Here is a 21,696-nt window from a genome sequence, read left to right as displayed (position 1 = left end):
CGCAAGTTTATCGCGTCCCGAGAGGGAGCATTATTCGAGCACTGAGTTGTATTTCTGCGTGTTAGGTCTTTCGCAGTGCAACGATGCGACGTCGCGACGCGGCTACGTACATAGACTCGAAGAACAGGCGCATAATCTTAACATTTTGATCGAGGTTCGCATTGTCTCACAATCCTGACGCACCGACATTCGCTGATAAGCAAGCACGTAACTGTTTTACGTTGCAATCGAATGCGTAACAAAATAATTTTTGAATGGTTGTGCATTGTAATATTCATTCTCGGAATGTAACAAACAGTGTAAAATATTAGTTTGGCCAATAAGTAACGTTGAATCGAAAAAACAAAAAAAGAAAAAGTTTTGAACGAAGTGGTAAGAAACCGTTTTATGGTACGTTTAGTAAGAGTATTTCGAGGAAAAATTGAGGTCGCATGCAGTTTGCAAAAAGAGTAAAGAGGACATAGTGTAATATCCAACTAGATGTTTCTCTCTCTGACGATCTTTAAAATTCCTCTCGAAGTAAATACTTCGGCATAGTGCAAATTGAGATGCATCTCCGACCTTCCACTTTTCTCGCGGAACGTATTGCAAAACGTGCCCTGCGTAACGCGGCAGCAAGCGTTGGAAAAAGCATGCATGCTTCTCCAATTTGTAAACTCCATCACCGCACGCTGGTTTCTTCATTATCCCCTCAGAAAAATGTAGCCGGAAATTCCTGGCGCTGTTGCGAGTTTGTTTGTCCGCGCGAACGTTGCGGGAGGAAAGCTCCTTTCGCTCGGATTGATCGCGCAACGGTCTGTGGACAAATTTCATGGCCAAACCGGAACTTTTGATCCCACGACGTGTGACAGTTTATTCGTACGAGAAACGCTGATCTTGACTCGTAACAAATATCGTTCCCTCGAGGCGAGCAATGCTTCTTCCAATGATAAATTTAAAAATTATTGTTAATTTTTATATGTCGGATTGTTCTTCTATTTACTCCAGAACGCGTGTATCGTTGACAAAATCTCATTTAATAAACGAAAAATAAAATATGAAATAAGATATGCGCATGTGGCACGTTCGACACGAATTTGTTTCAATCGTAACCTGGTCTGTCGCTTATCCGGAGCGAAGAAATATTTTTTGTTTTAGAAGACACCTTCTAAAAAGTTCAGAAATCATTTCGATGCGCTCAAGCGTTACAGAATATAATTCCGAGGATACGAGTGTCTGGGAAAGTAATCGCAAGTTGGACGCTTGTCAGAGGAACGACGGAAGAGAAATTATCGACTATTCGCTGCAATTAAACTTAATACCTCGACGTCAAGTATGCAATTAACGACGTTACATTCCCGCAAAGGCGTGTCAGTACGCAACGAGATTCGAAGATCTCACGCACGTAATACACTTTACAGAGTTGCTCATCAGAGTCACGATACGCTTCATAAATTGTTGCGAAGTAAAAATAGCGGCTGCAGGAGGAAGCAGTAAGAGATAACGTCGGTTTCATATGACAGGGAATTACAGTAGAAAAGTTTTACCAAATGCTAAAACTTCCGCGTCCAACTTGTAAATGTTCCGGAACTTTATAAAGAATCGTACTAGAATTTTTATGTATTTGCATGTCGCGTGTATTCCTAGACGTGCGCGAGCACCGCTGTATATAATTAAAATATTACATGTTTATACGTCGTTTTGCTCGCGGAAGAGTCCAATAATTTAAGAGCTTCTACAGGGTGTTCGGCAAGCCCTCGGAAAAATTTTTATAGGAGATTCTAGAGGCAAAAATAAGACTAAAATCAAGAATATCAATTTCTTGACTCATGCTTCGTTGAAAAATTATTAAAAAATTAAATTAAAAAATTTTTCAAATCGTTATGAAAAAATTATTTTCGGTTGCGGGAGTCAATTACAATCATTTTTAGTGAATACACATACCCCCAGAATCTTACGCACTTTCGAGAAAAAAATTAGAGTAAGTGCAGACATTTTTGGGTAAAAAAAAAATTTCAAATCGTTCTAAAACAATTATTTTTTGCTAGAATAGTTAATTACAATCGTTTTTAGTAAATAGACATACCCCCAAAATCCTGCCCACTTTTGAAAAAAAAATTCTTTACTGAAAATATAATGTTAGGCCAGAAATGCTACCCTGAAATTTCATACGAATCTTTAAAACATCATAACTTCTGAACGGATTGAAGGATTTTAAAATTCCAAAATGCAAACGACGCCTATTTTCGTGCAGAATATGCAGACATTCCAAGAATATTCGAAAAATTGTTCCTTGGATTGACATTTTGGGAGAAAGTAGAGTTTATGGATACCTACAAAAAAGTATTAAAAAACTTTTCTGTAGAGCATCAAACAAAGTGACTAAAAATCAAAAACGAATTTTTAAGAAAAATCGACGGGTGGTAGATGCTTAAATTTTTCGACGAAAAAAGAAATTTCAAATCGCTCTGGAAAAATTATTTTCAATTGCGGGGATCAATTACAACCAGTTTTGATGAATTGATATACCGCTGAAATCCTGCGTATATTCGAGAAAAAAATTCAGTACGGGCGGAACTTTAAACGTTAATAATTTTTTAACGAAGCCTCCATCAACAAATTGGTATTTTTGATTTTTGTCCTATTTTGGCCTCTAGAATCTTCCATTACAATTTTTTCCAGGGGTGGCCGAACACCCTTCACAAACTGCACGTACAATATTTAAGATGTTTAAAAATAGCGAGGAATTATTTGTATGACAAATGTAAAACAAACTAAGGAATTAGTTTGAGAAATACTATATTGCATAATTTTACTTGTTCGATGAAATTCCTGTTTGAAATTAAAATAAGAATCGTAAATACAGTATGAAAATGGTTTACTTATTAATAAAATTTGATAAACCCACATATAAAATATGTAGTTTTTTAATTACAAAGGCAAATACTGAAGTTGGAAGCTGAACGAACTCAGCAGAATGTCCAATATCACGTACAGATTGTTTTCAAAGAGATGGCCGAACGAAATGTAAGCAACGTGAGTTAGTACAACAAACAAGGTAAAAGTATACGAACGTACAAAAAGACAATCACAATAACTGACTTCGCAAATCCATGCTGCATCGCACATAAAACCGGTCCCGGACTCAGGTGTGCGCTGCAACTCAGATCCCTCTCTCTTTGTTAATGTTTTTCAGTAATGTTTTATCATGTATATGGATTTTTCGACGCTGACGTATTACTGTAAAATATTATTAATACTTCATTAAAGAAAGGATACTATAAAGTTTAATCATGATATCTTTAACATAAATAACATTTATTTAAAAATAATCTTTAGAGGCTGTTGCAATACGTTGAGCTACCCTGACCTCTTGAATATCTTAAATATAAGCATTGAAACAATTTCAAAGTATCGAAATAATATGAAACGTTGTAAGGCGATATAGATACATTTAATTTGCATCTGTACAGCTGTATTTTCGTCGCTGATAGCGGCCAGCATAATTAACTTCACTCCGAGTGACGAAGATGAATGAGGATTAACGCAATAATTTTTTTCTCCTTTTTTCCAGAATTCCGAGATATCTCTCTTCGAGACAAACATTCGTTTCATGGGAAGCCTGCTAGCCTGTTACGCTCTCACCGGGGACGTGATGTTCCGGGATAAGGCGGCTCAGCTTGGTGAACGGATGTTGCCCGCTTTCCAGACGGAAACCGGAATTCCTCATTCCCTCATCAATCTCCATACCGGGGTAAGTCTGGGATTTCGTGGTTTCGCATCGGCCTCGACGTCGACGCCAGCATGTTTTAATGTTAATTATTTCTGATGGAATTGCGGCTCGAAATTTACACGGCGAAAACATTTACGGCGAAAGGGTCGGGCAATTTTGATTTAATATTCCAGGGAAATTCCTCTCAACGACCGCGAGATTTTGTCGCGGATTACATGCAAGACCGTCCAAAAGTAACTTCTTTTTAGCGTCTTTGTCTTCAGAGTTCGTAAATTTTACACAGTTGTCGTAATGTGCGTACTTTGAACTGATTCTTGCTTGTTAAAATGAACTCGGAAAAGTTGGAAACTGAGCACTATCAAAAGTTCAATGTTCTGCATTCAGGCTAAACGTTTTACCAATTGAATTTTTGTGCATTTAATCTGTTTAATGTTCGGAATGAAACGATTTTAACGCGTTCACTGTCAGATCAAAGCCGTTTAATATTCTGCAAAAGTAAAATTTTGATTTTAGACCATTGTAGGCTACATAATCTTTTGTTTCAGTACTTATTTTGGTAACCTTGTTAAAATTCATAAATTCTGTCCAAATTTATTTTTTTCAACGTCTTAGCTTGAGAATTAATTTTTCTAGTATCATAATGGTAAATCCTGTCACCCATATATAGGTGACGTGACAATGAAAGTGTTAATATTTAATAGTCAATATTCAATGTGTCTTTAGGGGCAGTCAAGAACATTGTCAATGAAAATAAACAAAAATAATTTCAATATAGTGAAGGAATGTTTTCCAAAAAACGTCATAAATAATTCGAAGCATGCGAATCTCGGGTTCGTTCGACGATGAAAACAAGGTGGCAGTTTTTGTGTCACGTTAAAGTCGTTTCTTTTTTCGCCTGTAATGCATGCGCCCACGGCGACGAAAAAAGAGTCGGGAAGATTGTACAGAGAAGGCGGCAACCCCGGTGGTTTTTGCGCGCACATTAGAAACGAGAACATCGTTCTATTGGTCGAGTTTAATTGAAACGATTCCATCAAGTCACGCTCGCCAAAGCGACAGGCCGCGATTAATATGCAAATTCTTAATTGGACGAGAAACGATGCCGTGGAAGGCGTTGCCTAGGTCACTTTGCCTGTTCTGCATCTTTTTCCCCCCTTTCTTCTCTACCGTTCGTCTTTTCCTTTGATCGTTCCTCATTTGTTAAGATTTGCGTTCAGAAACAAACCCGTTTTTATATTGTCACTGGAAGGATTCTACAAGGATTTGGGTTCGATTGGAAAATAATGTAAAGTACAATCGTTGACGAAAGTTATTTAACGAAATTAGTTTACGAATGGATCTAAAATTTGTATTCGTTATTCGTGGGTAAAATTTGTCCAACTCTGGTTAACACCACCGTTTCGAGCCTTTTTTGACTTCTCTTTCTTTTTGCTTCTCTCTTTCTTCTGCTGTATCGCTCTTATCTTTTAACGTTTCTCTTTGATGTTCACATTTTCTCGTCTTCCTGTTCGCACTTTCCCGGATTGTCTTTACCTATGTTCGCTGTTCCTGTAATACTCTTCCTCTCGCGTTTTCTGCCTACGGTTTCGCGAATCCTCGACTTCAAACGTACTTTTCCCCGTCGCTCTTTTCGTTTGATTTCGCTCTTTCCTCGCTTTCTTTCCCCTTTCGCGCAATTTTCCATGAACGATACGACTGTCTACTTCGACAGCTCTTTTCGTTTTCCCGCGGAGCGTTGCACCGCCGCAAAAACTCGGAGGCGAATGGAAATCCAGCAGGAACCGTTTTATTTCTCGCGTTGGGGACCATATCCAACGAGTTTACACTTTCACGGTGCATTAAATAAACGTTGAAATTGGATTTCCTATCTTTCATATCAACCTAACGGTGGGAGTTTGCTCGCAGAGAAATAATTAAAGACCTCCTCCGTTATATTTTGCAGTAACTTTTAAGCATCCTCGGAAATATCATAAAATTACTTTTTCTTTGGCTAGAGAGGAGCACGTAAAAAGTAGGTACTCTCGTGAAGTTGTGTTTGAAGGTGAATTTCAAAAATTGAAATTAAATACAAAATTAATTTTCAGTCGCTGTGTATCTTTTAAAACACGAATAAAAACTTAATAAAAACTAGTACAGTAGATGTTCAATAAATAATTAATTAATCTTCATGATGATTATTTGATTAATGATTATGATTACCATTATTACTTTTTCTAACCGAGTGTCATTTTTGCACTCGTCACTCGTACTAAGTCCTTTCGCAAGATTCAAACCTTTTTTCTTTGAATTCCCGGGAAATTCAATTTATTTCTGCGCAACCACCGAGGATTGTCATTATCAACAAGACTGTAACCGTAATTTTACAAGCAGCGAATATTTGTTTCGGAAAGAAAACGCAAAGCGAGTTTGTTTCACAACAGTGAGACGTCTATAATGTAAACGAAGTTGGCCGTCTTTGTTCTTTCATTTAATTGGTTTCCATTCGATACTGGTTTCAACGGAATTTCTTTGTCGACTAATCGAAACAAAATTTCGCCGAAATTTACAGGCGAGCAAGAATTACGGATGGGCGAGCAGCGGGTGCAGCATACTGTCCGAAATTGGCACGATGCATCTGGAATTTACCTACCTTAGCGACATCACTGGCAATTTGGTCTTCAAAAGCAAGGTCGAGAACGTTAGGAAAGTGTTGAAGAATCTGGAGAAACCAAAGGGACTCTATCCGAATTATATCCACCCTAGGACTGGAAAATGGGGACAACGTAAGTTATCGGAACAATACAAATTGGTTATAGATTTGTCTTCTCTTGAGCATCAAGAATGTTTCTTATCTTTTAAAATTAACCTACACGAATACAGAAAAATATGCATGACAATTTAGTGTAACACTATATGGAGACACATGCTTGAAACACGAATAATCTATACGACGTATATGGAAATAATAGCTCAGACAGAGGAGAGATTTAAAAAATTAATTTGACTTGTACATCGAAAAATATACGCACTTAGGTAATTTTTTAACACCAAACCTACCAGCACTTCATGTATACCCATTCCAACCATGACCAATTTGTTTTGAAGTATATCCGTAAGATATTATTCTTTTTTATGTCGCATATTTTTTCCTAAAACATTGAATTCTAGGAATCTGCACAAAAATATTCAATACTTTAACTCTAAACGTGCATTAGTACTTTAGTAGTATTAGTAAATTAGTAATTTTCATCGGATGGAAGATAAAACGCTCTTGAGAACAAATTTTCTTTCAAGTCGATACCGTAGTTAATTCCGGAGAAAACAATTATTTACGAAAGAAATGGCATAATAATTATGCAAACATCCGGTATACAAATTTAAATTCATTTTCAATTAAATAAACAATTTGTGATCAAGTTTTATCGCACACCAATCGTATAATCAATAAGAATTGTTGAAACTTCTTTAGGTATATAGCGTCAAAGTAAATGTGGAAATTAACATAAAAGATAGCAAAAATTATACTATGTGATATGATCATTAGGTAGAGAATGAAATGCGCTTTAAAACGAGCGTTCGAACAAGTCGATAGCTTTATTAGTTCCGGAGATATAGTGATTTTAGTCTCGCGTCGATGCGATGGCTAGTTACGGAGATATAAGGGTCCGAAGCGTTTGTTTACTACGGCCTTGTCAAGGCCATTGACCGCACGTACTCGTAGTAAATAGTAAACGTTACGTCACTCGGTCACTCGGTCAGTGTGTCAACGTGCGAGAAGGAGGTCCGATGCGACGCGTTAAACGGAGACAGCGATAGTCAAATGAAGAATACTACCCTTTTACATAAATTACGATATCTCGAAAATGAAAAGTCGGATCGACATAAACAAAATACTATTTTAAAGAGGAAGCTTTGCCGCTTTTAACAGTGGCTCAATCATGGAGAAAATACTAGTAGCTTTGAAACTGCACGCGTCTAAAGTTTAACTATTTTTAATACGCGGTGTTAGACCGTTCTAAGACAGTGGAAGCTGAAGATTCTCTCCTTTCGTCTTTGCTATAGATATATTTCCTATTCACATCGGAAGCTAACCAGAATTAGGTATCAAACTTTGTCCAGTTTCTTATAAAAAAATATAAATCATTCAAACGGTCGGATGAGCCGTCGTGGTAGGCAAGATACAATACATAGTTTTTTCAAAAAGCAAACAATAAAAATAGAAGTGAATATTATAAAATTCATTCTACGTATACTATACTAGAAAAGTCGTAAAGTTAAATGGCGCTGAAATAATATTGTGTGTTAGAAATTCTGAAAAATATTTAAAATCGGTCATTTGACCGGTTGCGGTAGATTTAGTGTTAAGTAATGTTGGAAAGATATCGATTGTGAAAATCCGTAACGTATATACGCGTTTCTTGTAAGGTGTTGTGCCTGACATGCACCGCTGTGATTCTGAAACCCTCGTCTCTCCACACCGCATGCACTTTCGAAACCCTAAACTTGAGATTTGAAGTAGTTGGAGCTCCTCGACTGGGATTCAGTCTTCACGAATCCTTTAAACGAGTTTGCATCTCTTTGATTCTCACGTGCCTCAACCGCATCCAGAAGCATCTCGTTTCGTCTCGCAAGCCCCCTCACCGAGATGCTCGCATTTCAATTTCTGTTACTCGCAGTTCCTGCGTTTCGATTTCACTGTCCCGACCACACGTACGAAAAAGTAACGAACGAAACCACCGCGATATAAATTTCAAAGAGCGCCGCGGCAGCGTGTTCCGGGCTTCCTTTAAACTGGCCACGCCAATTTCAATCACAGTAATCAGTTTGCTCGTAAAAAAAGACGTAACACCTGGAACTAATTATTCTTTGACGCCAGACTCGGGCTTCATGAATTACTATTGAAAATTAAAAATTTCCCATGGGATAAAAAGCTGTCTTTCAAAAAACACGTGATGCTCGAACATTAACGAATACAAGAGACACCGAACGTCTCGATAAAATCATTACCCCGCGGGCGACCGTGTAAAAAATACGAGGAAACGAAAATGAACAGAAAAAAACTGACACGCTCATTACTAGCGAGAAACATTGACTCGGCCAAAATCAACAAAACAAAGAAAAAGTCGGACATAAATGCGGCCGGGTCATTTTATTGCAGTAATTTCATTTAATAGATTTTTAATCTGACGGCCATCAATTATATTGCTGAAATAGTTTTAGAGGGTGAATGGAAAGGGGGGGAAAGATGGCAGAAAGGGTGCTGGTCCCGTTTCACGGTTCTTCTCAGGTTCCTTTTGCGCTTCCGTCGCCTTCCGTGGAGACGACATTACCCAAGATCTCTTTGCGCGATCCCGAATAACGCATTTATCATGCTGCGCATCCCCTCGGGTGCTAAATCCTCTTCTCCCGTTGTTCCGCCGACTTCGTGTTCCTCTCGTGTTTTCCCAATGCACGTATGACGATCTCCCCTCCGTCGTCTCTTTCTCATCGCCGAATATTTATCATCCTCCTAAAACCGAACGTCGGCCGTCCTTCTTCCGTTTTCGTTTCTTTGCGGACGCCGGCGACCGTCAAGTCTCGAGTCTTTTGAAATTTATGGTTCCATTGCAGACTGTCGAGTTATCGCTACGGAGCCAGGGCGAACGAACTCTGTTGCGAATTTTCGGCAAACTAATTAATACTCGAACAGAGGTTTAGGGTTAGATGGATACACGGTCATAGTGACCCACGACAGAATTTCAATTTTATGCGAGTCTTTGAGAAAGATTTGTGCTTGAAATTTGATGTAACTATAGCAAACAACCCATGTACTGAGCGTCCGCGAGAAGTTGGCTAGCGAAAGGAACGCAGGTCTGATTGGTGCCTAAACGAAAGTAGAGATGGGCGGAGCAAGCGAGCCACCCTCACTAGCCAACTTCCCGAGGACGCACAGTACGTACTCCTAAAAGTCGGTCCAATAACTTCTTGATCGCACCTGGCACAACGAAATGACAAAGTACACGCAACAATTACGAATTTAAATCGAAATCCACCCAGTTGAAGCATGTCGAAAATAAAGTTTCACCATAGCTACCTCTACTTGGGCGTTCGACTTCTACATCGGCCAGTCGTCCATCGAATTTAATTTATTTCGTCCGTTCGTTTCGATCCGTAATCGCGCTTTTTCCTAGCACGGGATTTCATTTCTAGCCAGCGACCCGCGAACGCAGTGGAAAGAGGAAAACGAAAGTACTCGACGTTTCCCGCAGCGAGGGGATAGAAGAGTCGCGAGAGTAAAACTGCTCGAGCTCTTTCCTCTTTGTCCCGCTGGCTCTCAGACGAGTTGTCGGAGTAGCCCTCTTCCCGGTATAAAAACCTCCCCGATATCCACGGCGAATCACAGTACCGGTTGTCTTTCCTGTTTCTGAAGAACCGCGGAGTCGTTCTGCTATCCAAGTGGCCGACCATTTCGCTGCTCGTTGTCATAATGAAGCATCCTTCGCGATCACTGGCGCGCACTCGTCCGGCGATATCTTCGAAAACAGACGGTCCTCCTTCGTTATCCGGCTCGACGTTATTAATGTGATTTCGCTTTCATCGCGAGAAGCGCAAAGTCGGCTTCCTTCGATGAACGCAATTGTAACTGACAATCTAGAGGGGAGTCACGAACGATAAATAGATCCGCGGTTCCTGCGTTAGATCGAGTGAATAGTCCCACTAACGATTGAATTGTACATTTCTGAAAAAAAAAACACCGCTTGAAATAGGTTACAGGTACTGCCTCTCTAGTTGTTTTATGAAATATTTTTTAGACTTTTGTGATCCTTAATAAAATTACGAATTCGATGAACCTTCGCTCTCATTCTGTAGAAAGCTTTTTGCATCGTCGTATTCGTGGTGATTATTTAACACTAAACCTACCGGTGAAGTTTAACTATTTTTAATACACGTTGTTAGACTGTTTTAAGATAGTGGAGACTGAAGATTCTCTGCTTTCATCTTTGCTATATACATATTTCTTATTTACGTCGAAAGCTAATCAGAATTTAATACCTTTTGTCTGTGTTTTTACAAAATAATATAAATTATTCAACCAGTCATTTGACCTATCGTGGAAGGTTTAGTGTTCAATGATACTGTAATACAATATTTTATGTCATCGAACGTACATAAAATGAGCACCGAATTATGTTATGTAGTTTTCATTTTACTTCAATTTGAAAACCCGTTTATATCGCTGCCCAAGCCACTGTCGAATATAAGCATCGATGACATATTTATGTTTCCAGCTGTTTGCGATACAGCACGTTCCCTTCTCGAAAAAGCGTTGGCGTTAACATGGTTCCCCGTAATAAATCGGTTAAGAAAACTATTTTCTCGTCAAATATAGATCACATGTCGTTGGGAGGACTTGGCGACAGCTTCTACGAGTACCTGCTGAAAGCTTGGATTCAGTCGGGTAAGGAGGACGTCGAGGCCCGTCAAATGTACGACGAAGCGATCGCAGCGATAGATCAACACATGATCCAAACGTCACCCGGAAAGCTGCTTTATGTATCGGATCTGAAATACGACAGGCTAGACCATAAAATGGGCCATCTAGCATGTTTCGCTGGTGAGTTTTAACAGAAATCCTCTTACTTTTCCATTTAATACTTCTGCTTCGCTTACTTTTAATACTTCTGCTTCGCTGGTATTTTCGCGAAATATCTTTTCGACCTGCGAGATTATTTTCACTCGCTTTTCTCGACTAGATACAGTAGCGACCACTCAATATCTGTTTATCATAGCGACGGTAGTTCTTCCGATTAAAAATCATCGTATCAGAAATTAACTATAGGCTCCGTGAAATAAATAACTGTTAGGCTCGTCCTGCGTTACTGGTTTCGAACCGTAAGAAATGTCTGTTTCCAGGTGGAATGTTCGCATTAGGTGCCAAAACAATGGAAAACGAAATGTCTGACAGATATATGTCGATAGCCGCCGGTCTGACTAACACGTGCCACGAATCCTACGATCGAAGCTTCACGAAACTTGGACCGGAAGCGTTCCACTTCATCGAGGGTAATGAAGCGAAGAGCTTAAAGAACGGCGAGAAATATTATATCCTCCGACCGGAAGTAAGTTTCTCAAAAGTTTAAAAAATAAAACGTATTTCACGTTTTCTTTTTTTCCTTTCTTCCTTCCAGCTGTAAAATATGTTTCATATTCTAAACAAGAAACAGGAATATAAACGCCCTAGGTCAAACAAACTAGGAAGTAACGTCTTGACGTTATTTTCTGGTGTTTCCCCAGCCAAGAACGGAAACTAAAATATTCAATCCTTAATTTTTCACGGCACTCACTGAGCAAATACGGTCTGCTGGTCAAATTCCGTGGAGTAAAATATCTATCTTTCAGACGTTTGAATCGTACTTCGTGATGTGGCGGCTGACAAAGGACCCGAAATACCGCGAGTGGGGGTGGGAGGCGGTCCAGGCGTTGGAGAAATACTGTCGCGTTCCAGGAGGTTTCACTGGACTTCACAACGTTTACGTGATTGATCCGCCACAAGACGACGTTCAACAAAGCTACTTCTTCGCCGAGACTCTGAAGGTACGGGCGCGCTATTAATTTCTTTTTTAATGCACGTGGATCGAGTGAAAAACAACGCAACCACACCCTTAACTTTGTTTCAAGAGGGTAGTTTTCTGTAGAACTATGACCAGATTCAGTTTCTTTTTATATTTGAGTAAAGTTATTTAAAATATATTGCTAGGGTTTCAATGTTCACAATTTTGCATAGCCGTCAACATTTGAATTCTTTGAAATTGTCACCAAGGAACCCATACTTTACCTCATCGATCCAGACAGTCTTTCTTAAAATTTTATTTTGAGCCAACAATGGAGATGAATTCAAAAGCTTAAGGAGAAAAGTTTATTGGGACACGACAATGCTAGATTTCACGCTTCACGAGCCACCAAAGAGACAATGGCGAAGTTGGATCTCTGTGTTTTACGTCATCCGCCGTACTGTTGAAACTCAACGCCATTCGACTTTCGACCATTCCTAAAATCAAGGGAATATCTTCGTGCTAATCTGTTCGACTCGAAATAAAACAAGTTGCAAATGCATTCTTAATTACTCTAACTTGTAAACCATCTTTCCTGACATTTTTAAGGAGAAATTGAGCCATCTTATTAATTTATTTTAAGACGAGAGAGCGAAAAATCTGATAAAATATATACGAGCCATCCGGCGCGAATGTGTTAAACTGACCGATATAAATTAAGCAACCCTCCCTTAATTAGTCGACACTGTTCCGTCGATTTTATCAATGGTTAATTACCAGTTTTGCATCCAACGAATTAGCTTCCCGTGAAGTTTCGTTCGACCTCCAGCTGAGCTAACAACTCACGCGTCGATGTAACATTTTTTTTGCCATATTTCGCAAAGTCTGCAACGTTTAAGATCGCATCGTCTTGAATGCGAACCAAGCTCGTTAACTTCCCTATAAAGCAGCCGTGGTTTTTGTAACGTTACGTGGCGGGAAACGATTAAACTCATCGAGCAACGTCGGCCAACTACAAAATGGGGACGCGAACCTGAACGTAGACAGTCATTATCGTCCATAACGGCGAGTATGTTAGGAAGTTAATTCACTTATTAACGCTTAGTTGATTACTGACCGAATCCCACTGGGCCTTCCAGGAATCTCATTAAACCGTCGCTTTTCCAAGATCGACAGGATGTTTTAAAGCTTCCAAGATTCTTCGCGAATTGCTTTCTCGGTAATCAAGAAAAATAGCCGGAGTCTGAAACAACATTGTTAACATGTTTATTCCAGGGATAAAAGGTCGTAGATTACGTTGAAAAATGTATAGGAACGAGTGATAAAATACTTAAATATATTTAGTAAACATACTCTGACCCCTGTCAAGTTCTTGTTTACGATAACAATAAACCATTATTTGTTTCTATAAGGAATTAATATCGAAAGTATTACTGTTTCAATTGTTATTCAAAATTGTATTTTGCATTGGATGCAATCAGAGACTAGAAAAACTGGTTGGCTGACGAAAACTGTGTTATACTACTGCAGCAGAATATGAGTTTTCGAGGTACAACGTTCTTCCGCAGCTTTGACTACACTTTTCCATCGATTCTGCAATGCAAATGAATCAACCGTCCATTAATTCCCATTAACTCTGCCAATTCCACAATGTATGAAAATTGAATAATACAACTTGATGGGGGAATATGTATAACGCGTAAAAAAACGAACTTTTTCATTATTACGTTTATTTGTCAAATCGATATTGTACCTAAAACCAACTTTAGCGACTTGTTGTTAAATGTTTCGCAATTTCTTTCGATATTAAATGGATCAACACAACAAAAATACTTAATACATCGCACAATACCAAATTTCAAAATTTTTCAATGCTGTACATTCTTTTGTCAAATTGAAGATTGTTCTGTACTGGTTTACGAGATTTTTAAGCATTAAGATGATTAACTAGTCTGATGAATCACTATTGTAACACAATGGTATCATGTTTTCATTTATACACTGTATCATTATAATATTTTGGTAATATGTTTCGATGTTGTAACTACCCAGTTTCTTGCATTATTTGCGGTGAAAATCAACGTGTCCTGTCGAGAGCCTTATGCTCCCCTTTGATAACCTCTGTTCTAGATTACTGAAAGCGTTAGCAAATGAATGAATGAAACCTCAGGAAGTGATTACTGAGATCGTTATTCTGATCTTTCGCAGTACCTCTACCTGCTGTTCAGCGACGACGACCTCATAAACTTGGACGACTGGGTGTTCAACTCCGAGGCCCACGTGCTTCCTATCAGGGGCAATCCCCTTTACCGGCCATCTCCTTCTTTATAATTCCAACGAAGTCTCACGATACGTAAAAGCAATGCGCCGACGCGACAAGATTCTTAACACCGAGAATCGCATCGTCAGATGCGCCAAAAGAAGACCGAACTCGAGAAACCGGAACAGGAGCAACCAAAAATAGTCTGACAAAACAAAAGGAAGAGGAATAAAATAGGGATACGACAGTGCACGGCGGAATAAGGTGGCTACTCGAGGACGAGGAGAGTCAGAAAACACAACGTCTATGCGACACTCATCAGAGAACAATGGAGGAAACAGCAACACGTGACAAATGGGAGAAACAGAACGGCAACGCGAGGTCTCGTCTCGAGACGTCGAGCGATCAAAGTCGCGCGTTGCCGCGGGTTTGATGCGGTTAAATAATTAGTTTAGGTAAAACGAGGTAATAGGGAACGGAGGCGACGTTACGGATGTTATCTAACAGGGAAGTATCGCCAATTGTCGGGCAATTTTAATCAAATTTCACACAGATTGTTCGTTGTTCCGATCTAAGAACCGGTGTCGTATTTCGTTGACACTTTACGACTTTAAGCGAGAAGCCACCCCTTGTAACAAATCTATTTTATTCAAGAATACATAACTCTTAAATCACAAAAGATATTGATAGATGCTACGAATGAAGAAAGTTACTGTTTCTGGGGAAGCTTGTAAATTAGTGGGAAAAAGTGTCGGGGACAAAATTTTTTAGAAAATTTAATTTCTGTCCCCCTTATTTTTACATTTTTCTCTGCTGATACGAGCCTCAAAAATTTGGTATTTAAGGGTTATATAGACACGAACGAAATGGGTGGTTGCTCCCTTAAAGTCGATAAGTAGCAACAACAGAACGTGGTGTAGTTTTTAGGCCGTGTCGACGAACGTTTGTGCAAAGTTTCGTTAAAAGTGACGTCTGACAGTTTAACGATGTTGCCTTGTAAACGACACGCACGTACGTTTGTAAATAGCGAGAAAAGAGCGCATGCGTGAGAATATATAAAATAGAACAACTGAACGCACGAATACGAGAATGGACTTCAATGGAGAGTGTGATCATTTACTCTTCACCCGAATGCGGGTACTTAACCCATTTCTTTTTTGCCTGCGACACGAAACGGTCTACCCAACGGAATCCATTCGGAGGGAATTAGAACGTTTGGTCAGATTTATCGGTGATTATGGCATGTTTCTCTTTTTCTTCTTCCTTCCGTTCGAGCTTGAAAAAAAAATGATGAACCTTCCCTCAGAAAGAACGGAGAAGCTAATTATCGCGAGTGTGACGACGAAGATGAATAATGATAGCATTCGGTTTTGGGGATGTTCCTTGGGGAGTGGTTAAATATATACCACTCGTTACGAAAGTGGTGAAAAGACATTTCGAATAAAATTGTCTAAGAGATAAAATTACCTTTTCTGTTGACTGAAATTCGGTTGATAAGCAAAATGACTATTCTTATGTTTCTACTACAACGATGATGGAATCCCCTCTAAGCTACACGGTGGCAAATGATTGTCTATTTTATTTCTCCGAGTTCCATTTCATTAACAACGTAACATTTTTTACTACTTTTACATGTATAGTACAAAACTCGCTTCATTTCAATAAAAATGTAAAATTTTCGTAACCGCTATTCGTAACCTCTGATTGCTCAAAGGAGTGTAACTGCCCATTCAGAGGATTAACGAATCAATCGCCTGCTTCGCTGACTTAGAGGGAACAACGATGAAAATCCACACTTTTCCAATTCGAGAATTACATACGCGTGTCGTTACCTAAAACATATTTTCTCAAGAAAATATTTCATGTTTTTTAAAATTCAAAACTCCTGTTTCGAAACAGAGATGGATTTTCACCACTTTAATTATGAACTTTTAATAGTTGCGATTCGACTTTGTGACGTGCAATGATAAAAAAAAAGAACAGTCCTCCAAAATAAAAAATAAAAATTGATCGGTTACTGTTATCACGATCGATCGCAATTGCCAACCGTCGATTCCGCCACTTTTCAAACTCCACCGAGACGAACCTGTTCGCGGCTTTTTCTAACGTTTTCTACTTTTGAATAACAACACTGCGCCTCGACAGTCTCGGTGGCAGAAAACGCCAATGTAGGATTTATTCAATCCGTCACGCCCGTTTGACGCGACGAGTTATTTTTTTCTATTTAGCGGCCACAAAAACCAATAGAGACCAGTCGTTGAATTGTTCATTAGCGTCAACTCGCTTAGAATTTTCAGATTAGTTAAATATACTGTGAAGGGTGATCCTCTGTTGTCGCGATTTGGTCATGGAAAACGATGGTATCGATTATTTTCATTTGCACAACATTGCTACGATACGTTTAAGCGTACCTGTTGACGAGGAGTTCATAAATCTTGCTATCACGAAGTAAAATAATTACGTTGGCTGGATAACGTGAGATTTATCACAAGATGTTATTTTCAATTAACGTCTGACAAAGATGGGCAAAATTCTTATTCGGATAAATATTTCAAATAACGAATATATGATAAACAACATATATTTGTTATTGGTTGAATAAAAATTAAAATTCGAGTTATGACTGTTCGATTGAATATATGTTGTTTTCATTAATTATTTATTATTCGAATAAAATATTATCCATCTCTGGTGTCTATTTTTGTTTTTTACGAGTACCTTCCATAACTGCGACGCGTAATTTCTTGACTCACAAGTTTCTTTAAAAATACGATCATGAAGTCCGCAGAAACGCGAAATGCGGCATATAAATGATGGAAATTCGAATACAATTCCAAGTTCCTAACGCCCTTACTTTCTACTCTTTACGAGTTTCAAAGCGACTCGCAAATCGTGTATGCTACCATGTAACGGTGCAACTCGCAGAGCAAACTTCGAAACCCCTTAAACGTAAAAGTAAACTTTGCTACGAAGCTCGTATCTTGAAACGTGATTCCATATCGTGGCATTTTTACGAACCCCTGGAAAACAACAGGCTTGCAAAACCTTGCTCGAATTATCAGGTCAATTCATAAGTTTTCGTATTTCGTTATAGAAACTTTTTATAGACCTGCCAAATCCAAGAAAACCATAATTAAATAAAAAATAAGATAAAAATATGTATGTTCAACGACTCAAGCACATTTATCTTTGCACCACAGATAAAGATTATATAAAACGACCACTCTGTGTATGGCCAATATCTTTTTAACGACTTCTTTAATCAAGCATACGCAAAGACTTGTATAATGATCCGATAAATTTAAATGTAAAATAAAGTCGGAAACATGCCCAAACTTGCGACAAATCACATCGATCATCTGAGCCAATCAATACAATCGAATTAACTTTGATATTCTGAAACGTGTGTAATAAATTGAGTCTAAGGATAATAATAGCAATAACGCAGCTCATCGTGACGAAATAGAGCAGAGAGTTGCCCTTCGTGGAAGCCGATTCGCGATCACCGTTGCATCGATTCTCGCGTTCGAACAGCCTTCCTGTATGCAGTTGGAACGCGACTGGCCGTTGAAGGCCAGCGACAAACTATCCCTACCGCTCCGTCTCTCGTCTCTGCGTTGTCTCCCCCGTACCACTGGAACAGAGCTACAATAGGCGTGACTTAGAAGTGGAGGGGTCGTGCTTGATGTGATTCACGCTCGAAAAACTGACCTTAAGCGACTTTCTATGCATTTCGACTGCGTTATTCGTCGCGCAAGGCTTTCGACCGTCGAGCGGCCCGCTCTGTCCGCCATGGTAACCGAGATTAACACGTTGTCACTCATCAGAAGTTTCCGGTGCGAGTGTATATGCTGAATATTTTCTGTTTGCGTGTGCTGAACGAGTACAGCAAGCCGAAAGGGGAAAGCAAAAACAGCGCGAGCCAGTCGCATTGTAGTTAGTAAACGACATTAGCAAGCCGATAAACTAGCATGTATATAAAGATTTAAAAGAAAAAAAGAAAGTCATATTCTATACGAGGTACAAGGCGTAGAGCAGAATTATAGCGGTACTGGTGTAATTGTATAGGCTTTGCAACGAACGCGCGCGAGAAACAGAGAAAGAGAGAAAGAGAGAGAGAGAGAAAGAGAGAGAGAGAGAGAGAGAGAGAAGTATGCATGCTGTTGTGAGTGAGAAACGTTGTAAATTTGAGCCATACGCGTGTTCGTCGATCACGATTTATTTGAGTCAGATGCATTTTGCAACGCTGCGTTCTATTGCGGGAAACAAATCGCGTTGTTTTAGAGAATTATGGGATGAGACAACTTGCGAAGATCATTGAAAGTCCTGTGACATTTGTTTAGTTAGATCCAAGTACCAAATTTAATGAAAAATGTTTGAATAGATTTATGATTTCAGGATGTAATTTGCGAATACTATAGGAACTATTCAAGATTAATTGAACGGATCTTTAGTTAAATGAATTAAACTTTAAGTATATTAATGGTGTATCACTAAATACATCCATATAATTGCAGATGAACAGGTAGAATTTCTGTTAAGAAAGCATATTACAATTTGAATACAAATTAAATAAATTTACCTAGACCTCCTGAAAGAAAATGCTTTCGACGGAGAAATATCTATTTTTCCAAATTTTGATGCCTGACCCTAACTCGACAACACCCTCTCTGTTCTCCAGTTCGATACAATTTGTATTTAAAAAGCGTATGCGTGCATACAGTCATAGAGGAAGAAATGTTCGCCATTTTCCGATCGTTTCTCGCATTTCAACGTAGCACACGAAGCAGGAAATACCGAAGAAGTGGCGTGTTCTTCGTGGAAGATCGATTTTCCGAGAGATTTTCCTCGACCACTTTTCAAACAATCAGTAAGCATCGCACTCGTCGATGATTAAGACGGCCAGAAAGTTACTTAATATATTACACATAATATACTCCACCTCTTGCCTTTCGTTCCTCGATTTCGGACGGTCCCTCAAAACATCATACTTTTTGAGCGTTCATCTCGGAACAGAAGCAAGACACACATGCACACCGGAACACATGTATTTGCGTACATCTTTTCTACTTGATGGGAAACGAAACGCTTGGAAAACGAAGAAGTTACATCACGACACTAAGAACGATGAGACACAGCGCGTTTCTTTTGTCATCGTCGTCGTGTTTTCAAGCGAATCGTTGATCCATTCGCATAGTCGCAACTGTCGTTCGTTCGTAGACGTTCACTGTTATTGACGCGCTGAAGCGATTCCCTGAAAATCATTCAATTTGCGGATTTTAAAATAGAGTAACCGAAACAGGTGGCTGGATAATGTTCGAAATTATTTCTCACGCGACAGAGTTTGTGGTTCTTTATTTGAATGTGGAAACGTGAGCACATGTTACATCGTGACATTATTAAATTCGTAAAATTACGCGCTCGTATAATTATTCATCACAGACCATCTCGTTTTAGAAAATGTCCATGCGATTACAGGACGATTGTTCGAGGAAAAATTGTATGTCCGTGTTAATACTGACAACGAAATTATCTTTTATATAGTTACTGCACAGGAAATTTATGATGTACCAAAGAGAACAAGAAAAGTGTAATAATTTCGATCGGACTGACGCAAAGTCGCTTCGATGAATCAGCATCAGCGATCATGTTAACGATTTAGTGTCTTCTAGCATGTAAAACACTTTGCTTGAAATTAGACGGCCAAAATCTCTTCGTTTCCCTCTCTTTCTTTACGGACAAATCAGCGAACAATTGATTATTTGTATTGCTGATATACCTATACGTATAAACAGCGAACCTTAGGCCGTTGCTGTATAACAAAATAGTATCAAAGACGATAATCAATGGTGATGGCGATGACGAAGGGTTGAGAATAGGTTGGCGGTGACAAGGATAGTAATAAAATGATAATTAGCCTATACATATATTTGTGAATAGATATTTAATAATTTATTGTTAACTAGACTATTTTATTTGAAGAATTTCATTAAACGGGGTTTTGGGTACCAATAATATCATTTCTTACGCCGGAAGGGGAGATTGAGATTGAATGACCGCGCGCGCGCGCGCGAGAGAAAGAGAGAGAGAAAGAGAGAGCGATAGTTTGTACGTGCGCTTTTATCAAAGATCCAAGAAAGATAGAAACTGTTTTTAGCTTTACTTATCTAATTTTTGTAAGGGAGAGCGATGCAGACATGTCAGAAAGAAGAAAAACAAATATATATTATATATTTATCGTTGGTCGAGAATGAGATGAAGAATGGTGAATGATAAAACGACGACGCGAAACAATATACTTGTAAATACAATACACGATTTAGTGATAACGGGGTTTTACTTTTAACAGCTTTATGTGATTATTACTTTGTCATGATCAGTGAAATAAATAAATGATGATAATACTTTAATCGCGATATTGTTCATCTTCATAACCCCTTATACGACGTTAAAATATTTAAAGTATTTAAATACCATATTCAAGAATAGATTGGAACATTTAATAAAAATGAAACCATGACAACTCTATTTAATAGGACTTCGGGGTACGTGTTGGGAATTCCCAACATTTATTAACGGACCACAGTATATCAATTTAGCGTACACCTCATTCGTTAAATTACTTAATAAGCACTTTGGCAACTTTTTGGTACAATACAAATTGCCGTACCATAACGCCGTAAAGGAACCATCCTTCGGGACCGTACTTGTCCTTGGGACCGCGGACACCTATCTCTGCACCACCCTCAGTGGGTGGGATTTTGAATATCTGAGGACTAGCCCACGAGGGATGGGCAGACGTTTGATTGGCGATTCCAAATCTCCACCTATTTTGGAATGAGTTTAAAAACGCGAGATATGAATTTTTAGAGAGAATAAAAAAGAACACCATCAAGGAACACTTAAGAACACCATGCGAACTGTACCATTAGAATTAAATCAAGGACATTGAAATTAAACTGTTAGCACCAATGTAAATATTGTAAATAAATTCAAGTGTGTAAATAGTACCGAACTTTCTATTTACTAAATAAAACGGCTTCACGAACTTAGTGGGAGCCTACAGTACGTGAACAAATATACCTCGTAAAATAACAATGGTTTCAGAGCAATCTCTTCGTTTAAACGCTAGAACTACCAGCAATTATAGTGTATTTATTTGAACTAAAGAAATTAAAACGATAGATACTTGAAGAAATGTATGACGCAAAGGA

At 38.7% G+C, this 21,696-nt stretch overlaps 1 protein-coding gene across 3 annotated transcripts in view; it reads left to right on the top strand.

Moving 5' to 3' along the window:
* LOC143345741 (mannosyl-oligosaccharide 1,2-alpha-mannosidase IA-like) overlaps positions 1-20,892 on the top strand; it is an 831,836-nt gene extending 810,944 nt beyond the window's left edge. For all 3 annotated transcript variants that reach the window (XM_076773117.1, XM_076773119.1, XM_076773118.1), the window contains 6 exons: positions 3,554-3,733; positions 6,261-6,474; positions 11,061-11,285; positions 11,585-11,790; positions 12,071-12,265; positions 14,431-20,892. In XM_076773117.1, the coding sequence (XP_076629232.1) occupies positions 3,554-3,733; positions 6,261-6,474; positions 11,061-11,285; positions 11,585-11,790; positions 12,071-12,265; positions 14,431-14,553 (1,143 nt within the window). In that variant the 3' untranslated portion in view covers positions 14,554-20,892. The remainder of the gene's footprint in view (positions 1-3,553; positions 3,734-6,260; positions 6,475-11,060; positions 11,286-11,584; positions 11,791-12,070; positions 12,266-14,430) is intronic.
* The last annotated feature ends 804 nt before the right edge of the window (positions 20,893-21,696 follow it).

This window comes from Colletes latitarsis, chromosome 9, assembly GCF_051014445.1.
Source record: "Colletes latitarsis isolate SP2378_abdomen chromosome 9, iyColLati1, whole genome shotgun sequence".
Lineage (NCBI taxonomy): Eukaryota > Metazoa > Arthropoda > Insecta > Hymenoptera > Colletidae > Colletes > Colletes latitarsis.
This window is presented reverse-complemented; position numbering and strand designations above follow the sequence as displayed.